The sequence below is a fragment of the Phyllostomus hastatus genome, unplaced genomic scaffold (genome assembly GCF_019186645.2).
Source record: "Phyllostomus hastatus isolate PE091 unplaced genomic scaffold, TTU_PhHast_1.1 phas_contig_1, whole genome shotgun sequence".
NCBI lineage: Eukaryota > Metazoa > Chordata > Mammalia > Chiroptera > Phyllostomidae > Phyllostomus > Phyllostomus hastatus.
This window is the reverse complement of record NW_025333498.1, coordinates 27,011,685-27,027,741: the sequence shown is the minus strand read 5'-3', so window position 1 is coordinate 27,027,741 and position 16,057 is coordinate 27,011,685. Positions and strand designations below refer to the sequence as shown.

The 16,057-nt window shown below is 34.1% G+C and overlaps 1 protein-coding gene across 1 annotated transcript in view; it reads right to left on the bottom strand.

Annotated features, from left to right (window-relative positions):
• Window positions 1-16,057, bottom strand: part of KCNH7 (potassium voltage-gated channel subfamily H member 7) — a 476,729-nt gene that overhangs the window by 67,765 nt on the left and 392,907 nt on the right. The window contains exon 8 of the mRNA XM_045819059.1: window positions 5,769-6,168. Coding sequence (XP_045675015.1) covers window positions 5,769-6,168 — 400 coding nt within the window. The remainder of the gene's footprint in view (window positions 1-5,768; window positions 6,169-16,057) is intronic.

The following is a 16,057-nucleotide window of genomic DNA, read 5'->3' as shown; positions in this document are numbered from 1 at the left end:
AGTGTTTCTTTTCTCTCTTTTCTTTTATTTTTAAGCTATGTGTCTCAGTTTTGGATTTGTGTGTGTGTGTGTTTACCATTAGGTTTATGAAAAAGAAATTTTCACATATACAATAGTCTTTTTTCTTTTGAATGCATCTGATCTCCATCTCCTTTGCAAATTCAGATCTTTATTCCTACCCATTTTATGTTTTTGTTGTCAGAAATTATACTTTTTTATGCTGTATGTTTGCTGGTTATCATACTCAGAGTTTTATAACATTTTGGTTTTTGTTTCAGGTAAATAATCTCCTTAAATATTTACTGCAATTGAGATCTTCTGGTGATAGGTTTCCTCAGCTTATTCATGTCTGGAAAATTCTCTATATCTCCTTCATATTTACAGGATAACTTTGCTGAATATATTACTCTTGGCTGATAGTTTTTCTCCTTCAGTAGTTTGAATATTTGGTTCTATTCTCTTCTGGCTTGTAGAATTTCTGATGAGAAATTAATGGGCTTTCCTTTATAGGTTCCTTTCTTCTTTTCCCTGGCTTCCTTGAGAGTTCTTTGTCATTAATTTTTGACACTTTTAATACAATGTGCCTCGTAGAAGGCCTCTTTGGATTGCAGTAACCAGGTGTTCTGTTTGCTTCTTGGGTTTGAGGGTCTAGCTCTTTCCATAGGTTTGGGAAGTGTTCATCAACTCTTTGTTTCAATAGGCTCTCCATTCCCTTCTCCCTCTTTTCTAATTCTGGTGTTCCTATTATTCTTGTATTGTTCTTTCTGATGGAGTCGAATAGTTCTTGTAGAGTTCTTTCATTTTTTTATGCTCAACTCTTTCTTTTCATCCCTCTATGTCATTTCTGTATTTCTATCTTGGATAACACCAATCTTTCCTCCATCCAGTCAGCTTTATTTCCTATTCCTACTAGTTCATTCTTGATCACTTTTGTTGAGTTCTTCATCTCCAGAATTTCTGTTTGGTCCTTTTTCAAAATTTCAATCTCTTTGGTAAGTACTTGTTTTGTTAATTGATTTCTTTTCTGAGAACATTAAATTGCCTGTCTGTATTTTCTAGCATCCAGTTGAGTATTGTTAGAACTGCAATCTTGAATTCTCTGCATTAATATCATATTTTCCTGTCTTTGTTTCTTAGAGATTTAAAATTTTTTTTCTGGGTTCTCTTACTACCTTGCTTATTCATGGTATTTGATGGATTCTTTCTCTGTCTAAGCATCTGTGTATGAGTGGCACTTCTCTAGCAGGTGGTGCTAAATGCAAGTTTTTTTTAGCTCTGTGACATTCCAGTGTTGTCTTCCTCAGCTAGATGCTGCCGTCAGTTTAGCCTTGATATGTGGGTGTGGGGTGGGCTATGGGAACTGGCCAGCTACTTTGTTGTTTGCCCTCTCCACAATGGTGATGTCATACCTCCAGAGACTATCCCCTGCACCCAGACCCCAGTATGGGTCACAGAGTGAATCTCTTGCTCAAGCTAAACAGTGCTTATGTACTATTTCTCAGGCTTGCAGATAATGTGTTTCATATCCCAAACACCAAGTGTGAGGGGAGTGAGAGTTGAGAGGCTACAGGGTGGAAGGGCTCTGTAGCTTTGTGTCCCTGTCTGGAATGGTGACTACCCGATAATGGGGCTGCACCCCGTGCTATGTATATATTTGTCCAGGTCTCTGGCCTTAGACACAGCTCGTACTGCTCCCTCCTGCTGGAATGCCCTCCAAATTGCTTAGCTCCTTTGGGAAGAATAGAGTGAAAGCCACAGCTGGATTCCTCCCCTCTCTCAGCTGAGCCTTGCTGTGAACTCCTGACTGCAGGGGCTTTGTCTGTGATGGTCTAAGCCCTTCTCCCTTCTCACTCCCTCTTTTGCTCCCATTTGCCTGCCTTTAGATGTTTCAATGCAAGTGTCTTTCAGGCATTTTTGTGCATTGAATAGAGAATCCTTTGATGAGTTATAGCTGTTTGTATTATCAAAACTTCAAGGGGAGAGACCCAAGGTATCTCTCCTGCCTTCATTCCTGTGACATCACTCTCCAATCTCTCTAGTCTTTTGATTTGCATTGTTTCTAATAAGAAATCTGCTATTAACCTGATGTTTTTCTTCTATACATGATTGTCTTTATTTTTCCACTCTAATGTTTTAAAGGTTTTTTTCCACTTTATCATTAGATTTCAGTATATTGATTATAATACATTTTGGTGTGTGAACATGTGCATGTATGTGGGTTTTGTCTTTTTGGAAGGCCCTGAACTTCTTAGCTCTATGGTTTATAATTTTTATTAATTTTGGAACAATTTCAGACATTTCTTACATTTTTTCTACTTTCTTCTTCCATTTTCTGGGAATCCACATATACATTTGTTTAAGTACTTGGTACTGTCTGCTACTTCCATCATCTCTGTCATCTCCAGCTGTATGTTAAAAAGGTTTTTTTCTCCTACTATGGGTTACATGTTTTGTTTCTTAGCATGTCTATTAATCTTTTAATGGATTATGGGCATTACAAATTTAACTGTTCATTTCTTTATATTCTTTGTCTTCCTTTAAAAATATTGGATGTTGATCTTGCAAGCTGTTCAGCTTGCTCTTTTTGAGGCTTATAGTTTAGCCTTTGTTAGGACTAGCCAAGCCCTAATAGTATGGCAATATTTTTCTGAGATTTCAGTTGAATGCTAATGTTCAATGAGGGCTTTCCACTGTCCTGGTGGAAATTGTCCAGGTTATAGTACTTCGGTAATTTATTTGCCAGGACTTGCATAGTGTTACCTTATGTGTTTGTGACTTACTTTTCATCAGTAGACTCGAGGGAACACCTATACAGATTTCTGGATTTTTTTTTTTTTTTTGCCATAGCTGCCTGTTGTCTGGTTGTCTTAGCTCAGTGACTACTGTTTTAGGTCAGGTTGCTTGTCCTTTCACTGTGGTGCAGAACAAGTGCCTCCAGAGAGAAAGCTTAGGATAATATGAGGCCCATTTTGTTTGTTTTCCTTCTTTCAGGGATCAAATCCCCTATTATTTGATTTCTGATGTCTAAAATCAGTTAACTTATATATTTTATTTAGTTTTATATTATTTAAAAATATACTTAGGAGTATGGTAAGGTTCTAGTTATTCCATCATGGCCAGAAGAAGACATCCAGTAACATTTTTTTACATGCTATAAAAACAAGAAATTCTCTCAACATGTTTTTCAAGTAGGTCATAGATGAAATATACTTGCATTTGTTTACTGGTTTATGTGTTTTTAAAATTAAGCATCTGTTATATTTATAATAGTTGAATAAAGATATAAATTTATATATTAGAGTACATAGGTATAAATATGTGAGCATAATTTACATTTATACTTTTTAATGGCTGCTTAAATTTTCTATATTTTCATTTTGAATTGTATGTATTTTCTAATCACTGTTCTCTGTACACATTCATAAGTACAATTGGCAACTGTCTTTGCAAACAGAAGCTTTGAAAAGTGTATCTATAAATATTTGAGTTGTTTGCATTTAGTTAGATAATAGCTTCTAATGTTTAATTTTTAGTTTGCTTGAATTGTATCTCCATAACAAGGATAGTTGATTGTTTTGTTTTTACAACGTAGCTTCAAATTTTTCTTTTAAAAAGAATATTATATTTAAGGAAGCTCAAAGAAGATGAGAGAGTTCAACCTGATATAAACTAGACTATATAAGATATAATTAGGATTAGTACATATACAGTATTTTACATTATCTGGTTAGATATTGTATTTTATCTTTTGCTTTAAATTAAGTCACTTATAGATCTTAGGACTATGTACTTATTGGAGAAATAGAATCCAAAGAAAACCAAATAATTTGCTAATACAATAGGATCTAAATAGAAATATGCATATCGACAACTGTATACATCAAATGTCTAAGCAAATACAAGAGGCATTCCTATTACTGTTAAATTTTAAATCTTAATTTTCCTTTTTCTTTACTCATGGCTTAATTTGTCATGATAGAATTCTTCAGGAATTTTTCCTGTGAGACATTAAGTTTTATATAATTTCATTTTGATTACAGTTTGTAAAACCACGTTTGTTATTCATATAAAGAATGCAATGTAGAAAGTGGATGTCTCTTACTCTACCCAATTAACTAGAATTTTTTTTTCTTAAAATAAGAACACTGGAAAAAATGGCAATGGAATAAGAAATTCATCTTCAGGAGGCACATTCCTAAAGAATCAATAGAAATAATGTAGTTTTTTATTTTTAAGAAAAAACAAAAGTAGAGAAAGAAAGAAAAAAAGAATGAAAAAAGAAAGGAATGAAAACTACCAATAATCTCCTGATTTAGGAATTAGAGATTAGGTGTAGGGCAAGTAAAGAGCTGAGTTTTCTTTAATGTAAAATAATTCACATAATAAACAGTACTATGTACTTCACTTAATTCTCACAAGTGGTAAAGATTTCTAAGTGATGAACAGGTTAACCTTCCGGGCATTTTAAAAATTCTTTGTTAAAAGTTCTAAGTTTTAAGATGTGGGTTTAATTTCTTTAAAAAGTTTATGTATTTTTTCTACATAGATATTTAAATAATAAAAAACCTTGTTTTTCTTTTCTTTGTTGGCTACCTATGCCACTAAAGCTCATAGACATTAGGGGTATTTACTAACAGTCGTAATCACAGACTGTTTGCTCTGAGAAATTCAGTCTCCCTGGAACGAACTTTTCTATTTTTTCCAGTAAGCTCCACTTCCATTTCCTTCTGGGTGCAATGCCATTTCTGTGTTTATATCCAAGGCCAAGCCTGAATTTGAAGAATATCTTAAGAGAGATTTAAACATGATTTAGCCTATTCAAATGTCACTAAAATAAAAATACCAAGACATATATATTAAAAGTAAATTTTAAATAAAGTGGACAATAAACTAGTGAATCTATTTAAGTGCCATAAATAAATCTTATTTAATCACATTTCATTAGTTAATATGTTAACATTTAAAAGCCAACTCTCTGGGTTTATTTTAAAAATTTATACATAGTATAAGAAAGATGCTATTTTAAAGATTTATAAATCCATCATGCTTTTGCCAATTGCTGCTTGCTATCAGCGAGGTTATCTATAGTGGTTCCACAGTGTGTTTTAAAAAATATATTAACATTAAAACATATTTAGTTTAATACAAACATTTTTCTTATGACAAAGAGTCTCCTTATAAATAATGCTCATGATATTACCCAACTACCAGGTAAAGGTCACTTAAGCCTTCACATAGTGTCACAGGGGAAGGAATTTGTAGCCAATGATACCAATATATGTATCTACATATATAAGATTATGCAAATCATATATATATATATGTATACACATACATAAAAGATTAACTTACATTATGATCTGTGGTGGTGATATATATATTTCTACCTACCTAGCACATCTAGTAATATAATGTAAACTAATCTTTCCCAATCTAATCTGGCTTCAGCTGGAAATAGAAAATACCCACTGGTAACACATTATGGACACTTTTTTAGAGTGGTAAAGGTGAACTGCAAGTCTCCGTTCCTGAATCCCAAGACCCATGTCATTCCAGTTTTAGGCTCTTGCTTTCCTGAGGTCCTGGAAACCTTTGGTGTCTCCCCTTCATAGAGAGAATCAGATTTGATAGACTATGGTTCCCAAATATTTAATCCCATTATTTCTACAATTTTCTATAAATTTTCCTTTGCCTTACTCTAAATGTTCTAGAGATAGCAATTTTGTGATATTATTTGATCCTAATAGATAAAAGAGAAATCTACTTACAGCCAATCAACATGACACAAATTGAAAAGATTTTTTCCGAATTGGTGTTAGGTGATACATTCCCGAATCCTACACTGGTTAAACTGCTGAAGGTAAAATAAAGTGCTGTGACGTATTTGTCTTTAATGGATGGCCCAGAACTTGAGTCACTGTCATTGTAACGTTTTCCAATTTGCTGTCCTAAGGAATCCAACCATCCGATTTTGTCAGTCAGGTAGGGCCTTTCTACATTCCCAATCGCATACCAAATGCAAGCCAGCCAGTGAGCAATCAGGGCAAATATGCACATTAGGAGCATTAGAACAGCAGCGCCATATTCTGAATACCGATCAAGTTTCCGAGCCACTCGCACAAGACGAAGGAGTCGAGCTGTCTTCAAAAGACCGATTAATGTTGTTGTCTGTGAAGGTAAATACGCATGGTAAGAAACAGTTGGTAAACAACTCAATGCATGTTCCTGTGAAGCTAAGTAGGAAGAAACTGGTTAAAACAATACGGTAGCATTGAGGATAACTTTGTTTGAATTAAGTATTTTTAAAAATTTTATCTATTTTGGAAAATACCTGAAAATGTGCGTGATATTAATTCAGTGCCTTGGCATGAAGACTAGAGGACAAAGAACTTGTCTATCTTGTTTTATGCTCTCAGTGCTTTGCACATCATGGGTAAATCATTCACTCACTAACAAACATGTCAGCAGGCTACTAGTGTGTTAGCAAGTGCCACATAGGGGAACTAGAGTGTTGAACAGATATACATGGTCACTTTTCTGATAGAGACAGTTATTTGGTAGACAAAGTATCTTCTCTAATAAAGGGAAACAAGTTCATGATCTATTGAGAAGATAAATATTTTAAAATATTTTTAAAATAAACAAAAATAAGATCATTTCAGAGATGGGAAGTGCCATGATAATGATGAAACAGAGCGATCTGATAGATGGTGTTTTGGAGTGTGGGTTGGAATGGGGCCTAGTTTAGGAAGGACAGCCTTGCTGAGGACCAGACCTTAGCACTGAGAAGGATCTGCGTAATGAGAAGGAGCCAGTCAGGCAGATATCTAGGAAATTCATTGGATGATTGCAAGCATGAATTAGACACTTTATTTAAATGCATTTTTGTTTCTTAAATATGTTAAATTAATAAGTTGTTTTTGCTTTCTTAGTGCTATTACGTATTTTGCTTTGTGTTGTGATATATGTAACTAATTACATGATTATTATTGACCAGGTATCTAATGATAGGACACTTCCATATAATAACAGGATACTTATCTCCTTGTTTGGACTTGAAATCTGATAAGCACAAATTACAAGTTCATTTCTTAGGTTTCCTAAATAATGTCAGCTATAAGTACTACATATTTCACAGGGCATATAATTATTCCATAGCTACATGGTGTTTACCAATCAATTATTGAGTCATTTTATCTGTTCATTGTTGGTGTTTATTTCACAAAGTGCATCCAAATGAGTTAAGAACACATTTTAATTAAAGAAATAGCTCATGACATAACTATCACACTATATCTATTCACACTGACTTGGTAGAAAAGGGCACTAAATATCAAGAAAAGCATTTTTACTAAAGTACTATAATAAGTGCTGCATTTCCTTCCCCTGGGTCATAGTAGTCCCAAGGGAAGAGGACATTCCTCAGTTTCCTCTGAGCCCTATAATTCAGTTAGTGCTGAAACCCTCCTGAGGTGAGAGGGACCAGCGTAGCTGAGATGTGCTTATCACAATTGGACTCTAGTCTGAGCTCGTTTTGGGATGTGTGGAAAGCTGTCTTCCTTGTTAATGCTGGGTTCTTACTTTTCAGGGTGCAATAAAGAAGACAGATTTTTTTGTCCTTCACAAATTTAAAAGTATATTTCTTTCATATTTGAATAAATGGAGAGTTTGAGTTAATATTACAGAGTCCTCTGGGAGAAAAGTTAACTTTCTACTATCTGTATTATCAATATTTTATATTAGCAGTTATTTGCTAGCACTGTGGAACAGACAAACTTATGTCTGAATTCTGCGTCTGTACCAGTGTGTCACCTCGGTCAAGTTACTGATATAATCTCTAAGGATCAGTGTACACTGTAAATGTGCATTATAATTTCTGTCTTACAGGATTGTAGATAATATCCAACAAATGGAAGCTCCTTGTGTTTTTATTTGAACACCCCATACATTTTTTCCCATCAGTAAGCAGGAACTTTATACTGTAAATTGGGTCCATGGAGCTTACACACTTTCAAAATACATAGCTTAGATATCCGGATCCCAAATTGGGATTTATCAGCATTGGCCTTGCAGCTTCCATGGGAATTTTAGACAAGAACTTCACCCAGGGACTCTGCCTGCTCAGACCCTGGTAACGGGAATCACCCTGGTTCGACATGCCACTTTTTTCTATGCTTCACAGCTTATGTTTGCACGTTTATTTTTTATCTTAGCCAAGTTATTTACTTCTTTGTGTGGCAAAATTAGGAGTATCTGAGGAATATTTTTTAAAACTTCTTGTCCTTGGAGCAAAATTTCTCTCTAAATCCCCAAATAAATGAATAATAATGAAAATTCTGTAAGTATTTGGTTAATGAAGTGAGATACTTCAAAAGAAGTGAGCTGTTTTTATATCATATTGTGATAATAAGCACTGACAACTCTTCTGGCTACAAAGGTGGTAGAGTACAAATGATGTTACAAAAAAAAAAGGAATAAAATCTGCTGATACGCCACCTAGCTCCTTTTTGTCCCCTTCCCAAAGAAACCTCTGATGTTTCTTCCAGAATTATATTAACATGAGATAAAATCTAGATGACAGTAAGTTCTCTAAGAAGAGAAATAAAAAATCTTATATAATGACACACAATAGACACCTTTCTGGACAAAAAAGCTTAAGAATTATGGTACATAATTACTTCTCAACCTAGTTTCATAAGTATAAGTGAAAATTGATTTCAAGAGTCAAAGCCATGTCCCCAAGCACAACCACCTGCTAGTCTGACAATGTGACAAATGACTTGGCCTTAATTCTATTGTTATCAAGATGCGTGAACACATCTGGGCCTTCTTTCTTAACTACAGTTGTGTACAGCACATCTTTTAGATAACACAGGGTTGCAATAACTCCTTTCTTTTTCTTCTTGTTTAGATATCTATTTAAACATTAAAGGTGTTTTGTCTCAGGTTTCACACCAAAAGAAGTGATGGCACCAAAATCTCAGAGGAAATAGTCTAAAGAATGATCAGTCTCCTCTTGCTGATTTGTCAGAGATTGTTAGTCCCCACTGTTTAGTTCAATGGACTATCTTTGTAGTATCAGCAAGTGAAAAATAGGACCAACGGCTACCATATTATATAATTGTGTTGACATTAGAATTTGGCTGAGTGGTGTTTTCAGAATGTCTGGTCATCTCATAGCGTATATAATTTCATGTACTATTCAGACATATTATGGAAGTCTGTCTTGGTGGCGTTTTTTTCCCCCAATTTTTTAAAAATAGAAATAAAACTATCTTTAAACCAATTACAATAATTTCAAAAGTAGTAGAGGTAGACTTTCTTTTAGATGTTATTTGTTGAGCTTTTCACTGGTATCAGAAAAATATTTTCTGTTTATTGTTACTTTTGGTTAAAAAGCACTAAAGCTCACTAGAGGTGTTATTATGAAGTACAGAAATTTCATGATAATAAATAAGATACGGGCTGTGGTGAGCCATTTTGCAGTGGCTTGAAGCAAGGTACTGTGTTTTCTAACACTGCCCATGAACTATTGCAAAAGGGACCTAATGAGCTCTAACAAGTCCAGTTTCTATGCAGTCTCAGATCTAGACTCCTTTACTGTGATTGAATGATATTTCAAACTCTTTTTGCCTAAACGCCATAGTAAACAAAAACTACTTAATTTAAGACTTTTATTTTTAATTCACTTTTTCAGATTCTTTTCTAAATGCAGACTCTTCTGAAAATTCACTTACTTAAATTTCTGTGTGGCTGATAAATATAACACAATTTCAATTTAAAAAAAATCCACATCCATAGTTTATTATAGTCCCAGAGCCTTTATTATACTGAGGTAGAAATTAGCTATTTTTATTAAGTGTGAATCTCTTAACTAAATTTTATTTTTAAAATATATACTCTAAATAATTATGTTCTTGCAAGTATGTTAGGTTCTAGACCCAGACTCAAGAAGATTATGTGATTTGTTTTCAGTGGACATTTTACAATAGTTCAGACAATATTCTCTTTTAATGTAAGTGGAGTTCACTTTCAAGGCCTGGAAATAGAACAGGTGATTTCTTATCAGTATTATACAACTCTACTCAAGAGTAAATGTGGCTGCAGCTAAACTGAGAAAGCCTCATCAGCAAGAGAAAATCTTGTGCTCAAGAAGTTTTCAAAATAACTTGAAAAAATAATTCTACTGTCTTTTTAGCAAGCATTTTCAGGACTTATATTTAAAACACTTTATTTCAGAGGTTTATTCCCTAAAACCTTTGTCTATGGTAAATGGGTAGAATTATTCTTTTATAAATGAGGAAAGATAAGTATACGATCTTAGGGTTTATCTACAGAGTTGATAAAGTGACTTGTCACTGAAACTTTATACTTCATCCATTTTTTTGTCTTGTTTGTCAAGAAATATTTGGGTACAAGAAGGGAAATGGAAACAATGACTAATAAATTTAATAACTATACACTTATGTTTTATTTTATATTTTATTCCAATTACCTTTAAGCTCTGGTACTTATAAATACCAGTTAATAAGTTATTTACCAATAAAATTTGATAATTTTGTAGCTAGTTCCTAGCTGCTTGTTCAACTTCAGTCACACTATTTCAGTACTCCTAGGGGCACATCCAGTATCACAATTAAAGAGCTGTATTTTGAGTGTATAAAAAACATTGAGGGGATCACCCAACTTATTCTTTCCTTATTCATACCAAACCTCACAAATTCCTCCACAAACTGTGGCTTTTAAAGTGAAGATATATTTACAAACTTCCTGGGAAACTCACTCCAATATTGAAAAACCTTTATTGTTGAGACACTTTTTAAAAATTTTGTTTTATAAATAACATTCTATTTTTCTGCAATTTGAACTTACTTTCTTTTTCTTTAGTGACAGTAACGTAGAAAACTGGTCATCAAGTGATTCTAAATAGTACTATGCAAATGTTACAGTAAATAAACAATCACAGATGTGACATTTTTTTAATAAGAATTTGACTTGTTCTGAGAAGGATCTAACCAAAATTGTATTGTATTCCATCTCTAGCAATGTGTAGTCAATAAATTACCTATAAATGAGGATTGGGTGATCAACTTAACACAAAATAAAATTTTTGATGGAGTATTCTTATGTTTTAGTTCAAAAATTATTCTACTGGGATCCTATCTCTCTCACTGGCCATGCCACAAATATTTGGAGGCATGGCTAATAGTTTCAAATACAAGCTGCAGGAAACTTCTGCCTTCACTCCTAGGAACTAGCTAAAGACAGACATAGTAACTTTATGTGTAGACATATATTTGCAATCAGGCCTACAAAATGTGCTTTGTTATTTAACTTTGAATGTGGTGAGTATGTCTAATGTCTTAGAAATTCATTTCCAGCAAACTAATGACAACAATTGCAGAGATCAGGTCCAGAGAATGCTGACAAGATGATCAGAACTTCTATTCAGATACCTGCTAAGTTTTGCTTTGTATCCCTTTATCTGTCAGACTAAGGAAGCTAACATGAACGTGAGCACAAACTCTCTTTGCTATTACAACTTTCTCTCAGAGAACACTCTATTTACTCAGGTTTCAAAGGTCTTGCCTGCAATCAGGATTCAAGTAGAACTATTAAGGATGAAAGGAGAGAGGTCAACAAAGCAAGTAACTAATCAAAAGAATAATAATTTTCAGGGGTAAAAGAGGTGAATAAAGCATTTATTAAACAGAATGCTCTAGGTTCTGTTAGTATTTCTGAAAGTAAGATTTGCCACAGATAATCAAAATATGGGAAACTTTGAGGCAGATAATAAGAATCTGACTTTCTGGAGACTGATCCACAGTATTATTTCTTTGCATCAATAACATGGAAGTAATTTGCTATGGATGGCATGATGTTTGATGATGCAAAAAATAAGAAATAAAAACCTTTTTCTTGGTCTCTCTGAATGACACTGACATCAGGAAGATATCGGTGACAGAGCCAGGCTGTGTTACTGCCAGTATTCATTTTCTACAACGTGTTTTCTTAACATTATACAATATTCTCTAGTTATTAGGTGATTTGCATTTAATTAAACTAAAAATTAATATAATTTTGAAAACATGAGCAATTTTTCTTATATACTCATTTTAGTGAACATGTATATACTGAGCTATCCTTAGCAATGCTAACATGTTTTATAAATAAAATAATATCAATCCTAAATTTGAATTGTTTTTCTTCTCCTGAGTTGAATGTAAATAAAACTAAATGTAACAGTAACTTACAATTTAGGGAAGTTGGAAGGAAGACATTAATGTTTAAATAACATTGACAAAATTATTTTTTCTAAGGTCATTCACGATGCTGTGATGCATAGAAGATTTTAATAATTCAGTGAAAATTAAGAAAGCATGACTGTTCTTACATTTAGTTGAAAATCACTTTAACTTGTTTATTTATGTATTTATTTTGTAGAAATGTTTGTGAGCACACAAAAGCTCTCTCCTGGACTTCCCCTGTGCCCCAGATGGCCACTGGATCTTGTATATCTGACAACAGGATCATTCCTGAAACTTTAAAAATTGCAGGTTTCAAGGCTCTACTTCATACCTACCAAATATGAATCTCAAACTTTTGTAAGATTCACATAGAAACTGGTACATGGTCCTACTGTAGAAGGTCTGATCCAAACAAACTTGTGTCAGAACTGTATCTAATTTATAATTTAATAAATCTCATTTCTTCTTTTCATACCAACTCATAGCTGCTCATGTGATGCCCTACTTGCCTACCTGTCATTTGTACTGGGATCACTAACAAGCTTACCAAATTCAACATGGCCCCTATAACACACCTCCTTCTCCCAAGATTTTTCCCATTTGAATAAATGAGCAGCAATCCATAATAGTTGCTTAAGTCTCCTACTGCCTGCCAAAAAAGTTTCAAAGAAGAAGGAAACAACAAAATCTTTGAGCGATCAATAATTTTGCTTTTCCTCTAATCCTCCAACAATGTTTAATCCACCAACAAGCTCTCATCTAATACGTTCCAAATGTATCTGTTCCTGTTTACCTGTATTGCCACCATGTAGTTCAAGCCATCGTTGTTTGTCCCTCCTACAGAACAGCAAAACCTCTGAAGTGGTTCTCCTCTTTCTACCCTGACTAAATTGTCTATAGACATCAGCCATGAGGTCTTTCAAAATATCCACTCCCACCCTAAAGCTTCCATTGCAGCCAGAATAAATGCCAGATCCCAAGACTGCATGTGATTTATATCAGGACCCTCACATCCTAGCACTCCACCTCTGTCTGTGGTTCAGTCTGGCTGCCACGGACCTTCTTTCTGATCTTCTTACTTGCCAAGGCTGTTTCCTGATGGGGCCATTTTCACTAGTGTTTTCTTTTGCTTGAAATGCTCTGCATGTGGTTTCATGAATTTTCCTTTACTTCCTAGTGGAGTGAGGTAGGCACAAGTCCTATAATCCCTAAAGTGGTCTCCAACAACAAAAATTGTCCCACAGTCATTTGTATAAGCTAAAAGTAAATTTATAGTTACTGAGACTGGAAGTTGGATTTTACATACAAAAATTCAGTTTTATACATTTTAATATCCATTAATTTTCTCAGGACTTTAGTTGCCATGAAAATTGAGAGATGATTAACTTGTTTAGTTTGGACTTTCACTAAGAGTTGTTCAATATTTCAGAAAATCATATCTTCCATGACAACAGGCCTTGTGGAATTTTTGTACTTTGTGGTGTACAGCATGGCTATATCAGTTTACATTTGTAGTTATCACAGTCATAGTGTTTCTAAGTGTGTATAAATATTGAAATGCATGTATGCACATATACATATCTACCTGTATATATACACATTTATACATATATAAGCATACTCATATATATTCAACACTTATATTAAAATGTAAATACAAATAAAATATTTGGTTTAATATTGAAGTTATTGTTTAAATATGGGGTTCATTATAACTAGGTATAAGCATGTGGTGACTTCCTTACATCATTTATTGTACACATGGCTGAAGCATTTATATATTAAGTAGGTATTTTATTATGATCATTTCTTTTATTTGTCCTTTATATTAAGGGGAGAAATTATATATTATATTTGTGAAATTGCATGTTAAAGTGCTATATTATCTATGACTTTTATTTGACAATAATAAAAGGGGGAATTATAAAATATCTAATATATTGGGCTAGGGACGAATACATTATTGCTCCATGCCTCTAATTAGAATGGGCTTCCCCTCCAACTAGTGTGATCATTCTACCCTTTCTACCTGGGAAACCTCCAACGTTACTCTAGGAACTCCCCTTTCCATGCTCCCATGTCCTCTTGTACATGGCACTGTTGAAGCATTTATCAGATAGGACTAATTTTGTTCATCATTGCTCTTCCATTCTATACTTCAAGCTCCCAGACAGTGGGGTCCTTGTCTCACTCTTGTCTGTAAATCCAGCCTCTAGAACCCTGGTACGTGGTAGGTTCTCAAAAGATGCTTTTGGAATGAATACACCTATGTGTGGACTGGGCTATCATGACTCTGTGAAAGTGGCAAAATGAATGAAGTCAATTCTTGTTAAAATGTGTAGAAAATTTACATGAAACTTTACTTGGTAAAGCACATGAAATCAAGCTACTCTTTTTATAGTGGAGGTGGATGGTTCTGAGTCTTATCAGACAGCCTTGTTGGCAAACTGTGTGAGCTGCTGAGATTCTCTCAGACACCTCCCTGAAACTCCCAGGAAAGAACATTGGACTAGGTGATCTCTCATCAGAGTGACCTCTAGCTTAGTGATTTTAGAATTGGTTATTTAATTTTGGGTCAAACATCCCAAAGTTATTTTTTTACTTATTCATATGTTGAAAGTTCCCAAGTTGGTACATTTAAATATAAGATCTCTTTTCTCTGGAAGTATTATTTTTTGCCAGAAACAAAAGTGGATGCTATTTTTAATATCCTCATTGTATGGCATATTATGCACTTTTAGAAAATTTTTATTCTGAAATATTATTATGTACTGAAAAGCCTGATTTTATATATATACACATATGTATAAAATACATTGTGTACTTAAAAGGGTCTTCACTGTCACTCCTGAAGAATGTGCAAAGTTGTCCAGTCCATCACTGGTTGTGCTGTTAACCCTTCATAGCTGATGCAGCCCAATATCTGACTCTCTCATGCCCCTATCAGTCTCACCTGCTGCTGGCTATTCTTGGTGCCAACACATTTCCCCTTACCATGTATCCCCCACTCCTGTGCTTTACAACCCAATAGCTGTGCTCAAAATAATCCCTCTCTGTCTCCCACTTCTTTAGGATTTCTAGCTGCAACTGGCTAATCTAATAACTTTTGCAAGATATCAAACAGTGAATAAATTCAGTCATATATTGTATAACAACTCTTGGTCAACAATATATGATGGTGGTCCCATAATGTTATAATGCAGCTGAAAGCTTCCTAACACCTAGTGATGCATAACCATGGTAATATTATAGCACAATGCATTACTCACATGCTTGTGATGTTGGTATAAATAAACTTACTGCACTGCCAGTTGTATTAAATTATAGCACATCCAATTACATACAGTACATAATAATTTATAATAAATGACTATGCTACTGGTTTATGTATTTACTATCTGATGCTTTTTATTATTACTTTAGAGTGTACTTTAATATTTATTTATAAGTAGTTTGCTGTACAAGAGTATGCCATGTTACTCTGGCAGCAGCTTCATACATCTCGTGTTTGCTGTGTCTCTTGATTGCATCATTTTTCTTTTGTGCTTAATTTAAATTTCATGTGGTTTTGTATAGTAATATGCAGGACAGGTAGCCTAGGAGCAAAAGGCTCCACCATACAGCCTGCATGTGAAGTGGGCTGCATGCCTAGGTTTGTGTGAGTGCACTCGATGATGCTATCGGACAAAGTAGCCTCACTATGCACTTCACAGAATGTCCCCATCGGTAAGAAGGACATTACATATTCATTGGATAAATGAGTAATTAAAGTATTTATGGATTAATGTGGCAACATGTAAATTTTTAAA